The 23790-nt window shown below is 38.6% G+C and overlaps 1 protein-coding gene across 4 annotated transcripts in view; it reads left to right on the top strand.

The window, feature by feature from the left end:
- Window positions 1–23790, top strand: part of GULP1 (GULP PTB domain containing engulfment adaptor 1) — a 162981-nt gene that overhangs the window by 101274 nt on the left and 37917 nt on the right. For all 4 annotated transcript variants that reach the window (XM_056349933.1, XM_056349934.1, XM_056349931.1 and 1 more), the window contains one exon: window positions 15467–15538. In XM_056349933.1, coding sequence (XP_056205908.1) covers window positions 15467–15538 — 72 coding nt within the window. The remainder of the gene's footprint in view (window positions 1–15466; window positions 15539–23790) is intronic.

The raw sequence follows: 23790 nt of genomic DNA, 5'->3' as shown, positions 1-23790 counted from the left end.
TATTTCTGTTTGCTCAGCCTTTGCTATGTCTATGGAGCTACTGCCACCTTCTTACATCTGCTGTTCACCAAAAACAATTAGGAAACTCTCCCAAAATAAATGAAAAAAAAAAAACCAAACCAATAATAGAATTGGATTCTAGAAAATAAGCGAATGGCACAAATTTTTGGACAGAAACTTCTACGAGGTCATACAATTTTACCAGCAAAGGCAAGACTACAGGAATCTGTCCAACAGCCAGGCTGTTTGCCACTTGCAAAATGTCATGTATACTGATCTCCATGAGGATTCATTCTCAGGAAACCATTGGACAAGTCACTAGCTGCAGTCTCTAACTTCATTAACTTTAATAAAATATTAACATACACTAGTCAGGTGTGGATCCTGAACTGTAATGAATATTTCTTTCAGAAGTGCTTCCTTCAGATTATACCAATTCAGAAACTGTAAAGCCAACCTTGGCCCATTTAAAAAGAATTTTGAACTTTGAACCTGAGAATTTGAGGTTTAACTTACTAGAGGAGCTAATCATTTCTTATCGGGGACATAGCAAAGGAAGAACATTTGCGTGAACTCATTTCTAAAGCTTTGTTAAAATATTTTGCATTTTCACTAGAATTCATCATTGGCCGCTATAAGTGAGAGAGTGATGGGCTACATTGCTCTCAACTTTAATTTTCTTTTCCCCACTGTATACTTTTGCATAAGTAATATTTTCTTCATTCTAAGTCCTTCAAGGAAATGAAATCTAGTCAATTCCGATTTTTCAGTTTGTTGATTTAGTGAGAAGATGGAAAATGCGGAAATGAGGATGTATATCAAATCTTAATGATATGTGTGGAGCCAAGGGCTGCATTTGAAAGAACAGCTCATGTGAAGCATGGACTAAAAATCTCCCTAAGCCATATCTCTTACTATTTCTGTAGCACTTCACGTGCTTCTGAAGTGGGACATACTAGGGAGACGGAGATAAGTAACTCAGCAAATCACATGAATTGGAACATTCCCTTAATAAGATTAGGTGGGAGGGAAGTCTTGTCTGCTCATGAATGTAGGATTATTGCTGAAAATCTATTGAAGTCAGGAATGTGTAGGTCTTCCTGAGCCCGTTCAGAGACCATATCCCAACTTGCAGTTTATGAGGCTTTCAGGAGCTACAACTTTTAAAAGCAAACGCGTTCTCAAAATGAAAAAGCATTCACCAAAATTGTATGTGCATACTTAATATGCAAAGAAATGTTAAAAGCTTTAAAACTAGGTACAGAGTTTGGGGTTAATTTTTGTTGTCGATTTTGGTTTAGGTTGGAGGTTTTTTTTCTTTAACAGATGTCTGATCGACAGTACGAATGATCTTTCTTTGGTGTGTGGTCAAATGAACCCTCCTTAGTCCTGTAGTGCTGTATTCCAGAGGCGTGCCATCTTCTCCTTCTTGCTTTTGGGTAAGTGGAAGAGGTGGGAAAGTTGGACCTCTTCAGATGTCTTTTATTTTCAAAATCTGAGAGCACTTTGTGCATTTTTACTAGTAGCTTTTTGCTTGTATTAGCATTTGCTGCTAGAATGGTGCGTACAGGAATGGGGGTCAATGTTTCATATTGATTTTTATCAGTAACACTCAGAGGTACTGACTGAAATTGTGCCCTGCATTTCTAAGAGGTTAGTGTAATTTATCACAGTTCATTAGATCATAAATTCTTTGAAGCTAAGAGCTTTTTTTTTGATGTTTGTACAGCCTCTAGAATAATGAGATGGAGGCTCTAGGTGATCCCCTGATGGAAATAGTCATAGATCAAAGTTCAGAATAAGTAGAGCAGCAGAAGACCCTGGACTTGACTCTCATGAGCTTTTTTCTCAGTTGGAATAATTAAATGATAGTGCAGGCAAGAAATGGGTGAATTATTATCCTTAGTTTAAAGGTAGGGAACTGCAGTAATACTGGAGGTTTTCTGCAAATCCGCCCCAAATCTCTGTTCCCTAATCAGATCCCAAATTTGGAATTCTACTGCAGTGCCTTGAGCTCAAGACAAAATGTATGCTCGACACCTGCTCCCTTAGTAAAAAGGATTATGTTGCTATTTAGAGAAGACGCTAAATCCTTACATGAAGGATCTTAAAATACACTGTCTAGTTACTTTATGTTCACCTAGCAATGCGAGTATCACTGTAATGTTCTAGACTAGATTAATTTTACTACTTTAACACCGGTATGTAGGTCTTTTATTGAGAAGCATAATATTTTTTATGAAGAAGTGGCAGCCAACATTAGTGTTGGATTAATTGCCACTGTAAAATAATTCATAAATTAATTGCCAGCTCACTTATATTCTCTTAGAACAGTTCATCTGAGATGTCCATCTCATCTGCTGATGGATCTTAAGGCCATGACAATAGTGGTTTAATTTCGTATCTGATGATGTGAGGTTGAAGTTGTCACTCTTAAACATTTTTGCAGTTTGCTAAAATAATCTTTCTAATAAAAAATCCAGTTCACTAATTTGTATTATTTAGGGGGGGGGAAATATTTCCTAGGTTCAGATAGTGCTCTGCAAATTGGTTTTAAATGGCTACCGAATGGTAGCTTAAAGAGGCAGTTTTTTCCTGTTCTAAGTATTATTTTAAAACAAATGACACTCACCCCAGCTAGCCTTTGAAAAACTCTGTTAGTGATGGTCTGGAACTGCCTGAAGGCTGAGTGTTGAATTGTGGTGATACATGTGTTACATAGCTGGCTTTCATGTGAGCTTACGTGGAGAAAAGACAGCTTCTTCTAAAAAACACATTAACAAGAGAATATGAACAGGTTCATGAAACAATAATCATCACAGAGAAGACTCTTCCAGTTACATGCAGGAAAAGTGCAAGATCCAGTACAGCTAAACCACTGTGAGAAGTGCTTTTCTTGGTAGGGTTCACTACCGATGTACTACTCGCTTCCAGAATCTGCAATGGAATTGAAGAAGAGGGATTCAGAGTAGGATTTGACTTTTTTGCAGGCAGGACATCCACAGATAATGAAGCAGAGCTATGGTAAGGGTACGCTCCCAGTCTTCAAAAGGAAGATTTCCAGCATGTTTATGTTCCCTAAAAATTTTATTTGTGATTCCTGAAGATTCTTTACCAAGTTATCTTGTATGTTGATCACAAACCTATCTAACTGCTGTGTTTAAGTGCCACACATTTAATCTTTTAAGCTTCCATATGTTCTGGTACGCTCCAGCCTCGGTTCTTCATTTGCTCTTTCAGCGTGCCTCCTAGGTGTGCTTGCTTTATGTTCAAATAATCAAATTACCCAGGACCAGCGCTTCTTTCCCTCTCATTTTTCTTTTCCCACAAGACACCCACTTTATTTAAAGATATTTTCTCTGAACCTCAATGAACTGCAATTTTGGGGGTCACAGTTACTACTCTGCTTTGTCCTGTGTTTTGTTGTTTGTTTGTTTGTTTGTTTTCTCTGCTACGTGGTGTTTCTCTCTTTTAAACTTCTACAGATAGGCAGCCAATCTGATTTTCACTTGGCTACCCCAGTCAAATATTCTCTGAAAATTTCTGAGGGTTTCCTGTGAATACAGTAACTCAGAAAGATGTCTACAGGTGTCATTTGTGTAAGATTAACAATACATTTAAAGTAGCAGATGGAGCTTAGGAAGTAGATTTTAAGAGCAAAGAAAAAACCATGACATTTTAGCTTAGCCAACACAGACATTTACTTGGCCACTTATATAAAATTGTTGTTAATTAACGTGAATGTGGCATTTATTTTAGCACATTCTTGTAGATTTTCCATGTGAATTATGGATTACACTTTACACACTGACTCAGCATATTTCCACACTGAAGCTGCTTTACTAAGAAAATGTTAGGCTCATTCTTTCTCCACAAATGTAGTTTAGGAAACAAAAAACCCCACCAACCACAAAATCCCAACAAAGGTAGTTCACACTTCATCTTCCAGTCCTTTAATACACCTTGGTACATATATCTGTCCTGTGGTGTCGATTATCTCCCCCATAGAATGTATGTATAAATTATTTGCTACACACTAAAGTAGTTCTAATACTAGAATTTAAACAGCAGATGATCTTCTGTGGTAATGATAGTTTAAAAGAAAATGTTCAGATTATGTTCAAAATTGGTGTTCCATGAAAACTCTTCCACGTTCATGATTCTTTCTGCAGAATAACTATTTTCTGGTGCGCTGCTTGTCCTCTGTTTGACAGCCATGTGTTTCTATGAATCAAGCATTAAAACAGGAGTCATTTATTCTAATCTATGGTGCAATAAGGCTCACAGTATTAAAAGTCCTGATTCAGAAGAGATGCAGTGTCCTTAAAATAGGCAATTTCATATTTCACATTAAACTAGAAAAGGGCTTTAATAAACTGAGAGTAATGGACAATGGTTACTTGTTCCTATTACTGAGGCTATTTGTGTTTGAATGAGGATTTTGTTCCTAACTGTGATGACATCTCTGTTTTTTGCCCCACAGGGAATTCTTGTGTCTGTATTTATAATGTCATTGCATGTTGCCACGGCAAAAGACTGTGATAGTACAAGTTCAGCATTATCATGTTAGTCAAGGACAAAGGAGGTAGAAATTAGTTTAGAGCAAAATAAATATTCTTCACAAAATTGAAAACGTCTGTGGAATTTTCTCTCTGCTTTTGTAAGATACTGTTAATATTTTCGAGTACAAAAGAGCAACTTCAGCAATTTTCCACTTGTCTTTATTAATATGTATTATATTTATATATATATATAAAGTCCATTGCAGTTTCTTCCACAATGTGTAGTTTATTTGCACTGACCAGAGGAAGGGTGTAATGATTTTTGTGTCCAGCTTTGGTCTGGAGAAGTTATTGCAAGCTGAATGCTCGGAATTGCACAATCCCACCTTGAAACGGCACATGGAAACTCCTGGCACGTGTTAGGAAAGAAGGGATCTGAAGCCTGTGCTCAGATTCATGCCCAACAATGAAGTCATCTGGGAAATATCTCTTTGAAGGAGCAGCCACTTTCGGAAAGACATCATGGCCTGTGCACTTATGGGGCTCAGAGCTGCGCCCCTAATTCAGCTGCATCACTTAAAGAAGTTCTGAGTTAATCAGAACGCTCCAAATTTTATAAAGCTTCGTCTTACTGGTGAAGCAGAATGACTTTGCCGGGCTTATGGAACTGTGGTTGGTTTGGTTGTCAAATCGGTGAACAACATAGCTTGTTTCTGCAAAAGGGCTCTTTGTCATCTCGCTTCAGTTTTTGTTGTTCTTGTTTTGTTTGATGGGATGATTATTTGCCACAGGAAAAAAAGTCAGCAGGACAGATGACGCTTGGGAACACTGAGCTCGAGCTTTAACTTGCTCTGTTTTGTGAAGGAAGCTGGATAGCCTGCAGAATGCTCATACGGAGCAGGCCAGGACATGCCGCAATTAAAGGAATAGCGGCATTAGGAAGACTAGTGAGATGATAGAGCGGGGCAAAACGGAGCCAAAAACTAGGACAGGAGTTTTGCACATCTTATGTAGGGTGTTACGGTGTTAACTCTTACGAAAGTCGCTGCGAGAATACCGGCACTTGGGATCTTGATCTTACTGTTCCTTTAATTGTAGCATTGCACTAGACTGGGTTTTTTTGAGGAGGGGTTGGGGATGGGGGGATCCGTCCATAACTTAATGGGTACGCTAAGGAAAATGAACTGTAACCTCAATTTGCGTAGACTAGTGGGTTTATGCAAGTAGTAACAATGAAACAATGAAAACATTTTTTCACACTGCAGTGCGGCAAAGTTCCCTCTAGACTTGCCAATGTTGCTAGCTAGCATCTACAGGGATTAAGTGGGAATTAAAGCAAAGGTGGCCTCTGTGTTCTAAGTTTCAAACAGTGCATTTGACGCCTTTGCAAAAGGGTGTAGATGTAGAGCTCTTTGTACTACTTCAGTCAGTACATTTGAGTGGAGCATAGGAATTGGTGAAGTTGTGTCTTATGGTTAATAAAAACTAAATTGCCATCTTGGCATCTGGTTTATGAAAAAAAAAAAAAAACAGCCAAATGATGTCAATCTTACTTTAAGATATATGAAAAGATTTAGGACTTGGTGAAAAATGGTATTTCAGTAAATTTGTGGGCTTAGTCTGACTTTACTATTACCATAAAGAAATGATGCTTGAGTTGAATCCAGTTTCTGTGGTGCAGAACTAAGTCTGCTTTCTAATTATGGACTTGTAAAGCTGAAAAATCTGTCCACTCTTTTATTATGCATTTCTAAAGCTGAAAAATTGATATTTAAAATAGTAAGTGGGAATTATTTTTAGGCAGACTGTTAATTAAGGGAAAGTAAATATTTTACTTTTTTTTAATTGGGAACAATGCAGTCAGGAATACAGATTTTCTGAATTGAGGCATTCAAGCAGTATGATAAGTCTTCAGCGATTATCAGAGGCACTTCATGTTTGGAAAATAACTTTCAAAAGGAAATGCCAAGTTTGATAATTAGTTCTGTTTTCCCTGTCTGGATACAGAATGGTTCTTGTGAACATACAGGTAGCATTCCCCGTGCATCCACGTTACCAGCAGCATAATCTGTTTGAATAATCACCTTCACTGAACATCGCTTCCATAATGGTAACTCTTACAGAAATAAAGAGGTACCATATTTTAAGATTCAACAGTGAATGTAGAGTTCCCAGTTTTTAGTTCTCGGAGGTCAGAGACCAAATAAAACCTAAACTAATATGGGAGTAACCACAGAGGGTTGCAGGAGCTGGCAAGGATGTTATTCAGCATCTGTAGTTGAAAATGCCTGAGCCATCCTAGGTAAGTCAGAAGCAACTTAGAAGGAATGCTCATCTGATACGCTACAGGGGAGGCTCTGCAGAGCTGATGAATAGCAGTGGAGAAACAGAAGATAGTAAATTGATGCATCGTTCGATGTTAGATAAGTCTCTGTGTTAAGTGTTTTAGTATCTGTGTTGAAGCAAAATTCCTGTAACTTGAAGATGGTGCCTTTGGATTACTCAGACATCTCCTGTTGCAGTAAAAGGAGCTGACAGATGCTTCTGCCAAAAAAAAAACCCCAACTAAACAAAAACACATTCCCATGTGTAAAAGCCAAAACTGGAAACACTGAGTATGGCCAAGCTGAAACCCAGAGGATAACATTTGGAAGCATGTTGTTCTTTAATTTACTCACTTGTTTTGTCCAGTATCTGAGCACAGGGTTTTTGGATGTGAAGGCTAATGAACATCGCAGGACTTGTGAACAAAGGACGCTGTCAAAAGCATGTGTCTCAGTCACAACCAGGGCATGTATAATAGGAAATTATTTTTCTCCAGTGAAAAATTTGTTTTCACAACCATCTTCCCCTGCCCTTGTTTCTTTCATGCCAAATATTCTCTCTATTTTTTTTTTCTTTATTTATGAGCTATGGGGAATGCACCTGGGCTTAAAAGACAAACAGACCTTCGGTATGATATACTACTATTATTAGCATCACTGTCATTTGTGCAGCGTTAAAATCTTCCTTTTTAAGCCCTTTTCCAATGCACCAAAAATTTTTATGGAATTTTCTAAAATTTACTTGAACTTGCTGGCTTCTTTGCTCCAAGGTGGAGTATCCCTGAAGGGTATTCCTGTTACCCCTCAGCTGCTGCCTCCATGCCCGCACTGGGTGGGACTCGCTTAGGCCAGCGCTGAGCTGTTTGCTCCAGCCAACCACCTGCAGAGCCAAAGAACCGCTTCTTCCTCAGCCAGATGTTTGAGGTGGAAGTCAGTCTGCACGTGGCTGTGTTTATTCTCCATCTGTGCCTGAATTCTGGGTAGCTGTAAGGTGGCTGCTAACGGTGTATGCGATGGGAGGGCAGTGTACAGCCCACCGCTGCCCCGCACCGTTACAATCTTTGGGTTCAGCCTGACAGCTCTTCAGGGCGGGATGCAGCTTGGGATGTGCTTCTGAAGGGCTGTGTAGATCTATGGACTGAAGAAATACTGAATGTTTTCTTTCTTGTACAACTGGTCTTTTCTATAGTCACAGTCTTGACAAGATAAGCTTTTAAACTTTTCTGCTTCCTTTCTGAATTCCAGCCTGCTCTTATTTTGCTTGTGGTGGTACCAGCTCTCTTTCTTACCATTATTTTACCTTTAGGATTAGACACTTTCATGCAGAGGACAGCTTTGATAGTTGTGTTGCAATCTGATTTGGTTTTAAATATATCCTTGTTGATAACCCCTTTAACGTATGATCTATCTGCAGAAGATTTAAGTTTTGACTATTTACAAAGCGTGTCCTAAATCCTCCTGAAGTTCTGCTTAAAAACTGGTTATGTTCAGTGTAAATGTACACTCTTACTGTGTGTTCCTTTTTGTGTGCCCTCAGTTTTTCCTGTCTGGCTGTGGATTAAAACTCAGTAGGACTTGAAAAAGAATGTGACACGGTGCAATTATTCTCATTCTTCTGCCTTTAAATACACCGAGCTGGATGCGCTTGGACCAGGCTTCAAGTTTCTTCCCAGTGAGCAGCTATATAATTTCTCTTCTTATCAAATATAAACATGGATTAGAAGATAGGTGTAGACAGGATTAGGACTACCATATGTCCTCAGTTTCTCAGGCACATTTACCAGAACATGTGTAGATATTCCAGCTTCCAGACATTTGGGTTTCTGGCAAGAACCATATCGGAGCTGGGGAGGTGTGATGCTGCTGCAAGGAAATGCTCTGTATTGTCTGTGGCCATCAACTCTTCAAAGATGTGTTAAGCTTTAGTTATCAAACTACATTCTTTATTAGTCATAGCAGCAAATTTAATGACTGGGATGATTGCTTACATATTTGATAGTGAAGACTTAGTTCCTAGTTACTGCATTTCTAGAGGATAGAAGAAAGAACAAATGAAACCAGCGTGGCTTGTTGAAAGATTCTTTAAAATTATGCACAATATTTTTTTTACATCACTGCATCTGGAAGATTTTTTTTTTTTTTGTAACTGTTACCTAATTCTTTTGTGGTCCTTTCTCTAATGCTTTCATTTTTTTGTTCTCCTCAACATTTCAATAGTGTATCAAATAGATTTTTCTTTCTTTCTTGTTCTCCTCAACATTTCAATAGTGTATCAAATAGATTTTTCTTTCTTTCTAACTTGATTACTGTAAATATTTTTACTTCTGTGTTTTCTCACATGCATTTGGCTTAATTCTACTGATGGATGAAATACCTGGTAATATTTGACTTCCATTAGAACCCCCCCCTTTTTTTTTAATTTGTTTTTAATCATGCGTGCCACTTTTTTTTTTCTTTTTTTGCAAATAGTGCTCAAACCATCCCTCAGAAAATTTCGTAGAATTTTTTTTCCTGTGTCAGAGTCACCATTTATGCGGAACGTTACATGCCAGACCAGACGGGGATATTCAGGGAATGTGCTGATGTCTGTGGCACCGTTCTCTCTCGTACTCCCAGGGGGTGAGTTTGATTCCTGCTCTCATTTGAGCAGCAGCCATGCCTGCGAGAGGCAGTTGTTTTAAAGGTGTCACTAGAGAAGTGCTTTCCAAAAGGGAAAACTCCAAACGTTTATGTACTCTAGCAAAAACATGTGTTGGCAGAGGGCCAAGGAAGCGGTTTCGGGTGGGGAACTGGACTGTGGGGTGGGGAGAGAGAAGCGACCCAAAATAGAAAGAGGGGGGTGTGTTTTATAGCCCGTGTTGTACTTCTGCTGTTCAGCTGACGGAGAAGATTCACGTGTGCCAGGCTGAGCAAACACTGTTGGTGTCTTAGGGAGTGAGTAACAGCTGAGATACTTGTTCATCTGCTTTCTGCACAGCTTCAAAACTGGTCCCACTTCTCTTTCATTCTTGTTTTATATTATACACTGTCATTCTGATGTTCTCAGAATGTAGATACGTTCGTCTTCCTTTCATCAGTAAATCAACATCCCTTCAGCTCCTGCTGTAAAAGGAGCTAATTTGTCAAATTCTGGCAGCAGGTATCCAGTAATTTTGCATAGCTTTTTCTTCTTTCTTTATTGTATGGGTTTTTTAAGTACTTTTTTTTTAATGTAATTGCATTTAAATCTGCATAAAAGAGAACTTCTAATGTTCAGGGATTTCAGAGTAATAAAGAAATGTGACACACTGAAAGACTAGGTTTTTTTTAAAAAATTGAAATGTTGTGACAAAAGAAAACAGATGTTGTTCTATTATTAAAATATCCTGCACTGCTCTCTACTGGAAGAGTGGAAGTCTAACTTAAATATTCAAAAGTGCGCCTAAAACTATTTCTTAGTCAAGTTTTAGGTTTAATGATTTTATTTTATTTTTTTTTATAAACCTAGTAAAAGTAACTTTTGTGAAGGATGGGTAGAGTGTTTTGTATTCTCCCTAGGTTTTGAAGAAAAGCACCTGGATATACTTGGCATGTAAAAAATGTAGAATGTTGCTGGTCAAAATGTAAACGGACGGGGGAAGAATTACTGGAGTGCCGTGTCAATGGCATGGCAAAAAAGCGAGCTGTTTGTTACCCTCAGCAGTTCATCTGGCCGTACTAGTAGCTGTTGGGCATGTGATAGCAGCAGTAGGTTTGTCAGAACCGTAAAGGGTTCTGAATGCCTGAAGTTGCCCTACGTTTGAATTGACTTGTAATGGAGCCAGCAAAATAAAAGTGAAATACCTTTTCTTGTGATAGTTTCTCCAGCCAAAGTACAACTATAAAAGCATTTAAAATAATTTCACTATGGAATTGGACCAAAACATGTCTTGCTCAAGTTAAATGCATAAGACAATTTCAACTATGTTCCGGTGGAAGAGAGATTCCCCACAAAGGGTCTGGGTTCCGTTTGCTGTCACAGGGCTGAATGACTCTCCCACTTGCTGTCAATGATAAAACTTCTGTTGGTACTAACACGATGAAATAGTGTCTGTTAATTCTCTGCAGCTGCACTATCTTGCAAATCTTTGCATGTGGAGCGAGCACATCTGGTTGTCTGCTAATAATAAATGATAAAGAGTTTGATCTGAGGTGTTTGTCCTGCATTAATGGCAAACATCAGCAAGGGGAGAACGAGCCTTACTGTACTCTCTAGGAACGGTTAAACTGTTATGACTGGTAAGATCTGTTGACCTCATAAAAGCTATTTTGGTTTATAGACAGCTGCAAGTAAGATCAGTGTAAGTAATATATTAGGAAAATAAATTTCGTCAGTTTTGTAGGGAATGCGTTCGGAAGAACAGAGGACTGCAGGGAAAAGCGTGTAGTAATCTATACGGGGAAGACATTGCCCTAGCATGCTTGATGTTATACAAAAGAGTAAATGTCATCATCTTGGCATTTCTTAAATTGTCTAACTGAAACTCAGTATGATTATGGTGAACTTCCCATTAGCACTAATCTCAACAATACATAAATATTTTAAAAGGTCAGCCTAGTGGCAAGCCTAACTTATTGATCATTCTTCTTTGAGTTGGCTTATGCGTGAAGTAAACCAATTAAAAGAATAACCCTTTTAGTAGCTCCAAACAGTAAAATACATGTAACAATCTTATGTAAATGTTTTTCCTCTGTATTATGGATTTGACGTTAATAAATGCATTAAATTCTTAAGTGTTAATTAATTTGCATATAGGATTAATAGTGAATGATCTGAAGGGGAACTGCTACATTATTTTCTGTTTCTGTCTTCTCCAATGAAGTGTGGGTGTTGTATGAGTTGGCTCTCAGGAACAGTTAGATTTCATGTTGTTGTTCCTCATCAGCCAGGTCCGCGGAAGGGAACCCAGAGTGATCAAAGCAATCGCTGACTTTTAAAGTTCCTATCTAGAATTCTGCATCAGTATTGCTTTCTAAAGGAACCTGATCCTCAAAAGGGAAGTTTCATATTTACTAATTTTTCTTTGAAACGCGATGAGTATTTATACTATTGATGCTACAGCTGTACCAAACTCCTGATACAACAAATACTTGTTCTTTCTGTGAGATTTGGTGAGAAAAGTCCGCTGAGAAGACCATAATGAAGTGGCCATCTCCCCATATCATGAGGATGGTGAATTGGTTGCTAGTTACTTACTTTAGAAATCCCTGAGGTGGCAGCGCAGCCGCTGTGGTAGGGATTGTACAAACACGGGGGCCTTCCTCACGTTGAGCTTGTCATCTAAAGTCTCAGCTTTGCAAATATAGATGTGTTTGCTTAGCTTAACTATCAGGAGTAATGCCATGGTAATTGGTACCTAATATTAAACAAAATACGATGATAAGACAGATCACACAGAAAAGGTACAGAGTAGCTGAAAAAGCAATAAAAAGCCTCCAGTTAATATGTTAGCTATATGTTAAACCTGTATTGCATAGTTATTCTTCTGTTATAATTAGAAAATAACTTGTCTTGATTTGAAATTGTGCTAATATTTTGCCCCCACATAGATCGGTCTAATTAATACAAATATCCAGAATATTTGCTCTCAATGGCTGTTTTTATTACTGTCTTACCGAAAATAAATGAGAAAACTTGTGGAGGTGAGGCATAAAATGTGCAAGCAGTTATAAATAAGATTCGAGCATATCTGAATAAAAATAATGGAACCGCAGTTAACAGAGATACAAATGCATATCAGATACGAGCAATGCAACCCATGGCATGGTCTCCGAATTTCTGATATTAACACTTAAAATACAAATCATCTTTGTTTTTTAATAATATGCAAAAAAATAATAAAATGCAAAAAAATTTTGCATTTTACTATATTTTCCTATGCTGAATAACTTCATTAAGCATAAGCTCTAATTCTACATCCAGTTCAAAACCGCTGAGAGCAATAAAAATTTCAGTAGTGATGCTTAATGTCAAACCCGATACTCATTGGGAAGACAGCTCATTGTGAATGACTGCTTGAATTCTGGCTGTGTTCCATAAATATTGATATAATGCTTATGATGTTCCCGTATACTTTGGGTCTTGATTGTTTATTTCATTGGTGACTTGCAGAGCAAACCCAATCTAGTACGTGTTTCTTCAGGTTTTGTCAGTCATTTCAGCCTGTGCTTTCAGCAGTTTCTTTAGATGTCTACTTCTCCCTCCCCTCCGTCATCAGAAATGGTAATTTCTGATTTGGGGAACATTGCTATGGGCTTAACAAATCAGTGACATTTAACAGATTCCCTAGCTGCAGCAGAAGCTTAATTTGGTGCTTACACTTTCTAAGGCAGTAATGTGAGTTAGCGTGAGGTATAGGCTAAGTTTCCCCCCTGGGAAAACAGTATTTATGGAAGTTATTGTTTATGGAAAGATTAGTCTGCTGCTGGGAATTATTGAACGCAGCAAAGATACCTTCATCTTTCTTGGACTTTGTGAATCAGAGCGAGATAACAGAGGGAAGGGGAGGGGAAATGATTCTCTTGCTTATGAGCTCTCTTTTGCTATCTCGGCCATCTAGATGGAAGTGAGCAACTGAGAAATGCCGGGCAGCCCTGTGCCCTTCTGGAGAAGCTGCTGCAGGCGAGGCAGCATTACCCGGGGCATCTACAATTGTACTGGACACAATTCCACCCAAGGCCTGGCCCCTAAAGCTGTATCGAGGAGTACCAGGCGGCTTACGTTGATAATGCCTCTGGAGCTGCTGGTTTCCCAGCTCACGGGTCTTGGGAAGTGCGCGTGGAGTACGCTCAGCCGTCTGCCCCGTCACCGCGGCGCGCAGGGACCCGCGTCCTCCGGTCACTGAGCCTTGTCCACGCTGGCGGCTGCTATTTCCCATGTTTCTGCAGGAAGCAGTGCTTTATATGCAGTGCTGTATGTAAAGTACCCTCGCCTACTCACAAACTTGACAGCAATCCTGCTTCTGCCTCTTGTGTTGTGCCAAGTGGGTGCTGGATAGATACACTTGTGTGCAGGTATCTGATATGATCAGCATTCCTCTTAAAAAGTAAATAAGGTCAGGCAAGAAAGGTTCTTATATATATGTTTATATATATATATATAATACATATATATTTATATATATATGTATAAAAGAACCTTTCTTGCGCGTTTAAGCTTGTGGCTAGCTTTGGGGTTTTTTTTTCCACTCACATACATTGGCTTACATATATTTACTCACCTTTCTGTCACATGTAGGATCTATAATGTCCAAGGATCGTTCTTTATATGCTTTCTCTGCAACTGTCACTTTTCCAGGGAAGAACACACCCTCTATTTAAAGTTACCAGAAACGTTGCATGGAAGACATCTAATCAATGATAGAGGTTTCTGCTCTGTTATTATAAAACCTTGCTCTCCTAGCTGGAGAATTGTAATAGTAGGCAATATTGACAGCAGATGTGCATAGTGTTTTGATTTACACACTGGTGTATTCAAGATGGCACATCGTATTTCAGAGTTAATAGCAAATTCCTAATGCGATGGATTGTTGGTAAAGCTGCAGAGTTTCCTTGCAGGAGTACAGCTTGAGCACATTGACTGCAGTAATCACATTTTTAAGTTTTAATAAAATGTAAAAGTTCAGAGGAACTATGTTGAAAGCATCTGTCGTGTGGCAAACGTAAGTTCTTTTTGAAACTGCTAAGACTCAAAAATTATACGTGTCTGTGTGTCATATTGCACAGGCAATTGTGTACTTTAGAGAGAAAAAAGGGGTTTGTTCCTTCTTTCTAGCGTTATTTTGGCATATTCAGGTACCTGGTGTGACTCAGACCAACTGCACCTCAATGAGAAAATTGGGCAATTCAAAATTACTACACAGATGCGGTTTGGGCAGGATTGTTGTACCTTTCATAACAGTGTAGTAGAAGGCAAGCGTAACCGTGCACAAGAATGTAAAGGCATTTCAGTGTACAAATAAAGAAACAGTAAGATACCTTTGAAATATTATACTTTGTATATACTTTGTATCTTAACAGGTGTATGTTTGGTTGTTGTTAAAACCTTACTTGGTAAAACACGCTCTCTAGTAGCATTTCTTTGAATATGAGCCTTGTTTTTATGTAAGTTGGAGCCCAATTCCTTTAAGTCCATGAAATTACTGTACCAAGCAGCTCTGAGAGCAAAATCAGGTCTTTTTAATTTACCTTGCATCACTATGAAAGTTTTAGTAACATTGTCCAAACCATTGGCTCTTGTTGATTCATGGGAAGTATCTTATGTCAGTATTTTATTTTGCTTTTTTAAATTTTTTTTCCAAAAGAGATGATATTACCAAAGTGACAGTTTCCCAGTGGAAAAAGGTACTTAACTTCTAATTTACACACTTGTATAGGATTGAGATAAATAAAACATTTTTTAAAAGCTGCTTTTGATAACCCTGATTTGTTGAATTAGAATTTAGTTCTTGTTATTTTCTTTAATAAAAATAGCTGTATGAAGATTTTTTTTATTTATCAACTATTGGAACGATTGTGTTTCCAAAATGTTACTTGGAAATAATTGGAAAATAAGATTACCTGAGTTAATTAGGCCTTTCAATGCATAACTTACTTATTTCTCACAAATTACAATCTTTCCAGTTTCTCGGCAGTACGGAGGTAGAGCAGCCCAAAGGCACAGAAGTTGTAAGAGATGCTGTTAGAAAACTGAAGGTAAGAAAGAGTTCTTAATGAAATATAAATAGAATGTATATTTTGTAACATAACAACTAACGCTTTATAAGTGTTTCTAGGTAAATTCATTGAATCTATAAGGAGTTGCTTTTCCTGCTCTCTTCACAGGGCCCTTCCCTATTACGTCCACATTATCAGATGTTCTGCTGTACAAATATTCAGTTGTCTCCTAGCTTATACAATTATTTATAGTATAAAGTTTATGTACCTTAATGTGTAATGCTTGTTCTTTGGAAACTTCAGGGCTTCATTAATACAGACTTCGATAGCAACAATTTGTTTTAGCTGCCATCCTCGCTTTATGGCTATTGAATGCCTCTAATGCGGCATTCCAAATGTGTTGCCAGGGAATTTAAGAAAATGAATGCTGCTTTGACTGAAAAAACAGCGATATCAGTAACGTCTGTCCTGCATTTCTCTGGGCTGTGTGTTGCTTTCCTGTGAGCCCTGGTTAGGTGAGTTGCCTCCTGTTGCAAAACACAGAGTACTCACCTGCTCAAGGTAAGTGCTGGTGCCACAGAGCAGGAGTAAGAACGTCAAACCGCACCGTAAGTGGGCTACAACAGCTCTGTGAGTACTGGCTGTCCCTGACTGCTCTTCATCTAAAGCTAACGTGTCTGATCCACGTAAACTGACTTAGCGTGGAGGGGAGGGTTTGCGGCACGGGCATGACCGTTGTTCACCCTCCAGCTGTGACAACTGGTGACGCACCTGGAAACAGAGCTGTCGTGAGAGAACAGGGTTTACAAACCAAGCCTGTTTATGACAAGGGGCATTCCTGCCTTGTCCTCCAGGTCTTCGTGCTTCATTGGAAAAGTTCTGTGCGCACAAAGGTCAGGTGTTTACAGTACCTCCTTGGTTGTACGTCCTTGGGCACTGAGGGACTCAGTAGACAGTTAGGAGGTGTCCTAAGGGAATGGTTTGTTGAGGGTTACTAACTGATAACGTGGCTTTGACTTGACTGAGTGACAGCTGATATGCCTACAGCCCTTCCAATGCCATGAGCTGCAGCAGGAATGCTGGTTTCATCTGCCTGCTAATGCACATTGCTGTGGAATCGCGCTGTTTCATGTTTACCTCCTAAGAGCTGTTGGAGCATCGGTTTATTTAGATGTAAAAATTGTTCTGCCTACTATTGTATTTTCCATAACTTTTTGTAGAGTTTCTGTTTTTCATGTAAGCAGAAGTTCTTTGGAAACAGAAACTTTTGAGAATCAATGCTGAAAAATGTGATTCTGTGTTATTACTATAATAAAAAATAAAAGAAAGAAGGCATTGTCCTGGTTTCAACACCTCATATAGCTCAGCTTTCAATACTGAGGTTTCTCTTGAAAAAACACCTTTACAAGATTAATTAGTAATTGTGTTGAGGTATTGAACCAGAAGTTCTTGGCCTTTATTTTCACGCTACCAGAATAGTACAGCTGCCTTTAAAAATTCGCTTAGTCAATTCTTAGAACGTTTTATGCCAAAAAGATTTACTCTGCTGCATTTCATCAGAGACATTATTGCCGAGTTTTTTTCAAGTCTTTTAGGCTAATATAAGTGTGACCCTTTTTTAATCATTGCAGCATGCTACCAGTGGAAACAAAATGTATGGGTTTGTGTGCACCTTGCACAGCTTACAGCTGATACTGGAGTGAAGCACGTTGTGTTAGGTATTTTGTTTATAAAATCCTGTTACCCGCTGCACTGTTAATTCTGTGCAGAAATCGGTCAAGATAATATCCTGCTACGGAGAAGTTTTGATTCTAGTCTAATGGTGTTCTATCAGGCTGCCTCTAAGTAAAGCAGCTGCTAAGTTTCTGTCTCAATGTGGAACCCGCAGGCTGAGCTGGGCTTTTGCTCATCACCAGGCGCTCTGATGTTCGGATTGTATAATTTGGTCCCTTGAAATAATGTGCTGTGACAGCAGGTCCAAAAAGGATGTCAAATACCTGTTCTCTGAAGTATAGAAATAGCCAGAGCTATTTTCCTTTCTTGGGAAAAAACATGTCAGCCTAGCACTAAAATTTAGAAGTAAAAATTTTTTGTATATCCCGGTGGTGTCATTGCACTGTTGGAATCCATTCTAACTTTTTACACGTGTTCCCTAAATAAACTGCCTTGGAGATATGTGTCTGAATTGTTGCTGCCAAAATTAGAGGATTTTCTTCAAGCTTGGAAGCTTGGAGCTTAGATGTCAGGTATTACATGGGATCTTATATAATCGCAAGTTTATTAGAAAATTCACAAAGTAATTAAAGACAACTTTTGGAAAGACTTGAAAAATCTTGGAACAGAATTCAGAGAGCAATGAAGAGGTTTTATATTTGAAACAATCCTCAATTAATTGAAGACTCATTTCAATATTGACTTATGTTGTGTATCTGAATTCTTTGAAGAGAAGCCTAGCGGTACTGGATTTTATTATAGACCACACATCTCTAGCTTGTTTTTAGAATATGTTAATTAAAATTTTTAAACCAGTAAAACCAGCTTGAAAAGTAATGTCTTATATTGAAAGAAAACTTATTTAGTGTTTTGAGGGTTATAGGAATTTAATGTATAGCTTGTGAGGCTATATTTTTATTATAGGGATTTGGTTTTAATCACAATGTTTTTAATCACAATTTGCTTTTAATGAAAATTAATAGCTAACAGAAAAAAGCTGACTTTATTTGGAGCTATTTTTACAGTTGGTGTGCATCGCATTAATAACCTTTTGAAGTCACGTGCTTGCGGTGATACATAGGCCATGAAATATTGTCAGCTATAAACTATTTCTCTTAAGCCATCATGTCATCAAACTGTGTCAGAATAGACGTTTGATACACAACTCTTTACTTCCTTAAATCAAAAGCTCTTGACTCACGCAGCGCTAAGTCTCTTCGCTTGACAAACGTAGGTTTGTGCAAAACTGCCGCAGCCGTCCCATGAGCGTGTACCAGCAGGTGGCGCTGATGTTCTACACGAAAACGCAGTAACTTGGAGGAAATTTTTCTTGACGCTTCATTGTACGTTTTTTATCCCAAACACTACTACTGCATTTTCTAAACACTTGACAGTTTTACTGGGTCAGTTGCAATTTGAATACAGTTTTTCAAGCATCTGTACTTAAATTTTCTAGAGGTTTATCCAGTGGTTTTCTCTAGCTGGGATTTCCCTCTTGTGCTTTCAAATTTCTTCAAGCTGTACTGCAGAAGAAAGAAGAAAGTTGAACGCTAATGTTTTAAAATGTGTATTTTTATTTCTAAGAGAAGGTGAATTGAATTTATTACAAACAATTTTTTCCTTCCCGGTTGCTAGTCAAATTTCTAGAATGAAATAAAAGCTAAGGAAAATGGTACCAAGGTGTTGTATCAGCACATGCCTACATTATAAAGTGTGATTTGACAGCATTTACACCTTTGAATAAAGTTAAATGAATACTGTCCTTAATTAATGAAGGATGTAACTTCTAAATCAGACTGTAAGAATTAATTTGGCCCTTCTCAAAAAGAGCTTGAAGTGTTGCCAGAGGTGAGAAAAGGTGGAGGGATCAGCATAACAGATGGGAAGGGCAGCACAACCAGAGCATGGGTAAGAAAGTGGCATGGAAGGGTGTCGGGGAGAAACCAGGCATAAACACCTGATTTTAGGGCTGTTCCTTTTACAGTCTTCGAAGGGATGTTTTTGCAAGGTCCATAACTTAAGGCTGTTCCTACTTTACCCGACTTCCAGCTCAGTCTCCTTTTCTCCTCCTCTTTTCTTCTGTAAGTGGAGATGATTAGAGATAATGTAAGTAGAGTTAATCACTTTGAAGCCACATGAAATATTCTTCATCAGCTCTTTGGCACGTAAGGACACACAAAGTGAAGAGTGCTCTTCCACACATGCTGTGGTGCTGTCCTGCTATTTCCCTTGCTGGACCATCAGTGGATATTGTTCTGAGCTCTCTTTTCTGTTAAAGCTGGGGTTTATTTGTTGTTGAAAGGACAGAGTGGAGTACAGCAAATCTTTTAATGTTGGGGTAAAGAGGTTTCCAGTCAAGCCTTACGGCCACGACTGTTCTCTTTGAAGTACTGGGGAAAGCAGAATGTGTGGTTCCAGACCAGCCAGGGCCAGCCTGAACACCAAAGCAGACCAGATGAGAAGAGCTGAAGAAGAGAATACCTGCTTACACCCTCTCAAAAAAAACCCCAAAACCAAACAAAAAATCCACACCACTAAAACACCCCCACAACCTCCAAACCAACAAAAAAACCAACCACAGCCAAAACCTAAAGACCAAAAAGACAAGAGCCCCACACCACCAAACAAAATAACAACCCCACCCCGAAACAAAACAAAGCAAAAGAGCCCCGCCACCCCACCCCAAAAAAACCAAGCAACTAACCAAAAAAACCTTCAGGGAGTGAGAGATGGAAAGAAGATGGTACTGCGTTGTCTTCTGCGCTGTAGTTAATCAATTAATAGCCGCCTTCTCCATCCAGTGTGTGTCTGGAAAATAAAATACAACATATTCCATAGAAATGGGTTTCTGAGACAGATTTTTCCCTAGCCAACTGATTGAGATGTTCAGGTTTGCAGCTCTGTGGCCTTTTCATCCTTTTAATCTTTGAGACAGCTATTTTTCAGAGGTTGCAATTTCATAACCCACATAAAACATGCATAATAGTTTGGACCGTAATATGACCAAAAAAGATGGTATATGCAGTTGCTGCAAAAGAGATAGGGCTTTTTTTTTTCTTTTTTTTTTTTTTTTCTTCCCCCCCCAGCATCTTTCCTTATCATGAGTGTTGTTATGAAAAAAAAAAGATGAGAAATATCTTCTCAGTGCTAGGTATAGTGTGATGTCTCAGCTTAGACACCTGTGTTCCCTCAAACAGTTATCTTTTAAGGTGTTCACATGAAGGACGATGTCTGCGGTCTCACTGGAAGCCTGTGTAAAATGAAGGACTTGAACCTCTATTTCCTGGGCTGAAAGTTAGCACCCAAATCACAGAAATGTATACCTTTTCAAGTTCTGAGTTTCTATAATAAACTCTTGAATTGTGCAGTGAGGTGTTAATATTAAATAAAATAACGTAGTTTTAATTTGTATAGCATGAATTGATTAAGATGGGATTATTTTTTTTTAACCGTTATTTCTTCAACTAAAGCCTCCTGGCTGTTTTTGAAATGTGATATTTTTTTTTCCTCATTTTTATTTTTTTTTTGGCTGATTAATCTTCTGATTGTGGTTTGCTGAGACTTGATGCATATAAGCTTTTCAAAGGTAAGTCTCAGAGTATGCTGTTTTCCCTGCTACCGTAATAATAGACCAGATATGTGGAAATTTTTCTTTTTTTTAATTTTAAAAACTAAATTAAACCATAGAAAATAAATTTATTTATATCTGTTGCTTTCCATAAAAGATTCAAGAAAAATAGGATGTTAATTGCAAAGCAGTGAAATAAAAGCTAGCCCATCCCACTGACCTGCTGATATTGTTACAGGGCCAAACCTGGCTGCCTTGCCTGAGAACTACGTATGTGTAAACCAACAGCTTAAGAATTTGGCCCATCGTAGCTCTTCTCAAGCCATGCTGTGATTCATTATAATCTTATATCGTTGTGCATTTTGATGCCAATGGGAGGCTACAGATTTTTACCCTTTTAAATAATCTCGAAACTCTGTGAGCTGCAACTCTTGCCTTGTTTCAGATGCGTGCTGGAAGGGGAAGATAATGCTTGTAAATCTGCCCTGTCAGGAGGTCCCCCAGGGTCCTCTTTAGGTAGGAGGAACGAGTAGGAAAAACAGAAGAAAAAAAAAATAAAAAAAGCAAATGGGCTGATGCCTGCCTAAGTGTTAGGATCTGCTGTTCAAACCTGCACAGGTTTGGGAGGTGGCTGAGCCTGGCATTCTGGAGAAGGTTGGGCACGAACGGAATCACTGATGGGTGGATGATACCTGTCGCGACATAGAAGAAGGAGCAGGCAGGAAAACTGTTGAAGTGACCACACCAGACTTTCTGAATTTATTTATGTGTACTTTTCAGGCACTGCAGCCCAGTAAACCTTTGATTAAGAAGCTCACTTGCATTTCTGGAAGTCTGTGTTAAAGAGATGCTTTTGTGTTTCTCTTTCACCCTTAGCTTGTTTTTTATTTGATGGAGTTTCTTTTAAAGTGGGTTTCCAGTCCTCTGCTGGCTTTTGCAAATATTCTGTGACCTTTCTTCATTTTGTCAGCAGCTTTTTGCATTTGCAAACCTCAGCACATACAATTTGAGTAGTTCCTCACAAGCAGCTGATATGGTGCAGCTGTTGTGTTCTTAGGTATCTTTCTGAAATATCCAGGGGTCACGTTCTTCTTCCCAGTTGTAGTTTCATAAGAAAGTCCACAGTTAGCGGAAAGCCTAATGTGACATCAAGAGTTTCTTAATTCTGTCTTCACAAGGTAGTCTCCCCAGAAAGAAAGTTTGTTCCTGTATGTATGATTCACAGAGTTGGTATTGCAACAGAGATGGGGTTTTTTGGATACAGGCAACCTGCGGTGGTAGTCTGGCTGGCGAGGTATTATTTGTGTTGTTTGCCCCTCCATCAGCCATTGTGACCATTGAGCTTCCTATGGAACGATTTTAGATTTCAGACTGTTAATTACTTTTCCCTCTTTTTTTTTTTTTTTTTTCCCCTCTTATTTTTTCTGCCTGTGGATTTTATCAGTAATTATTTTCCTCCTGGTCACTGTTCAATAATGTCATGCTTCAGAAACAAGCCCTGCTGGAATACATTAGAAACATATCTTCCCAATGACAATTTCCTGTTTATAACTGCATCTGGAGACTAATGTAACTAACTTAACTAATACTTTCTTAGTATTGCTTCATTTCCTAAATCTAACAACATACAAAACTCAGCTTTGTGTGTTTTGACGGGCCACATTTTTTTGTAAAACCTATATTGATAATCGTTAACTTCATCTCACTTGAATTCCCTAGTTCTTGAACTTGATTTATGCCTTTTGAGAGTGGAGATGTGGTAGGGTCATTTTTTTTTTTTTACCCTAATTTATTTTTTAGTATTGGCACAGAGTTATCTTCTGGAACTTCCTCAGTGTTGTAAGACTTCTTGACTACTTGGAGCAAGCTTTGGCCAGCTGTTCTAAAACTCATGCAAGTTATTAAAATCTAGTTATTCTAAAAAGTTTTCATGTAGATATTGTTTGGGATTCTGATAAGATGATCACAGTTGGAAAACCAAACATTTCATCATTCTCAACACATACTGTCTGTGGCTTGGTAAAATCAAATATGGTTTATACCTCCTCTTCATTACTGTGTATAAATAATTGTGTGCATCTTGTTTGTAAAGAGACCTTCCAAAAAAGCCAGGGTTCACTGAAGTTCAAGGCTGCTCCACATCGAGGTGTGCCCCAGGATTGTCTATGGCATTGGTGTGTTTCTGTGCGCTGTGAAGTACATGGGAAACTGAGATGCCCAGACCGGCCAGGTGACCTGGGGGGGTTGGGGTCATTGCAGGTGACGCGCAGCTGTGAGCCAAGCGCAGAGCCCTGCTGTGCCATGGAAAGGGGCCACACGGGTCCCCAGAGCTTTATCCAACAAAAGGACATGAGCAAATTAGCAATCAGAAAGGAGAGCTGGCGGAGTGGGAATTTTAAATAAGTGTATGAAAATTATCTGAAAGACAATTTAAGTTTTATATTCATCTTGGGGGGGAAAACCCTGCATTACTAAAACATTGATTGGCCTATCATTTTCCTGTTTTTTAAAACAGAAACTTAAGAATCAAACAGGTTAACCTGACAATGTAAAATCTAAGTCAGAATCTTGGGGGGGGGGGCGGTTAATTAGTAATTTTTATTAAAGATTTTTTTTTTTTTTTTGTGTAGCAAATATGATTTGTTCTAGAAAGTCTAGAAATGTTGTTGGCCAAAACACCTTCAAACCAGTGATTAGGGTTTTTAAATTTTATTTTCTATATAATTATTTTTTTAATGTGCATATAAGATGACCCACCTTAATAAAGGGATTGGCATGGCTGTTAAACTGTACGAAAAGTATACTGTGTGAGAAATGGGCATGAAGATACATAGGAGGGCAGGAAAAGCATACGTACGGTGCAAGAGCCATACACGTGATACTGAAGAAGGGCAGAACTAGATGTTACGGTGGGTTTGCTTGCCTTTTGCCTTGCTGGTTTTCACTAGTAAGTCATCATGTACAAGCCTTCATAAAATATTTGGACCGTGGCTGAAGCAATCCTAGCTGC

Source organism: Falco biarmicus, chromosome 8 (assembly GCF_023638135.1).
Source record: "Falco biarmicus isolate bFalBia1 chromosome 8, bFalBia1.pri, whole genome shotgun sequence".
Taxonomy (NCBI): Eukaryota; Metazoa; Chordata; class Aves; order Falconiformes; family Falconidae; genus Falco; species Falco biarmicus.
The sequence above is the reverse complement of the archived record's forward strand: the minus strand, read 5'-3'. Positions and strand labels throughout refer to the sequence as shown.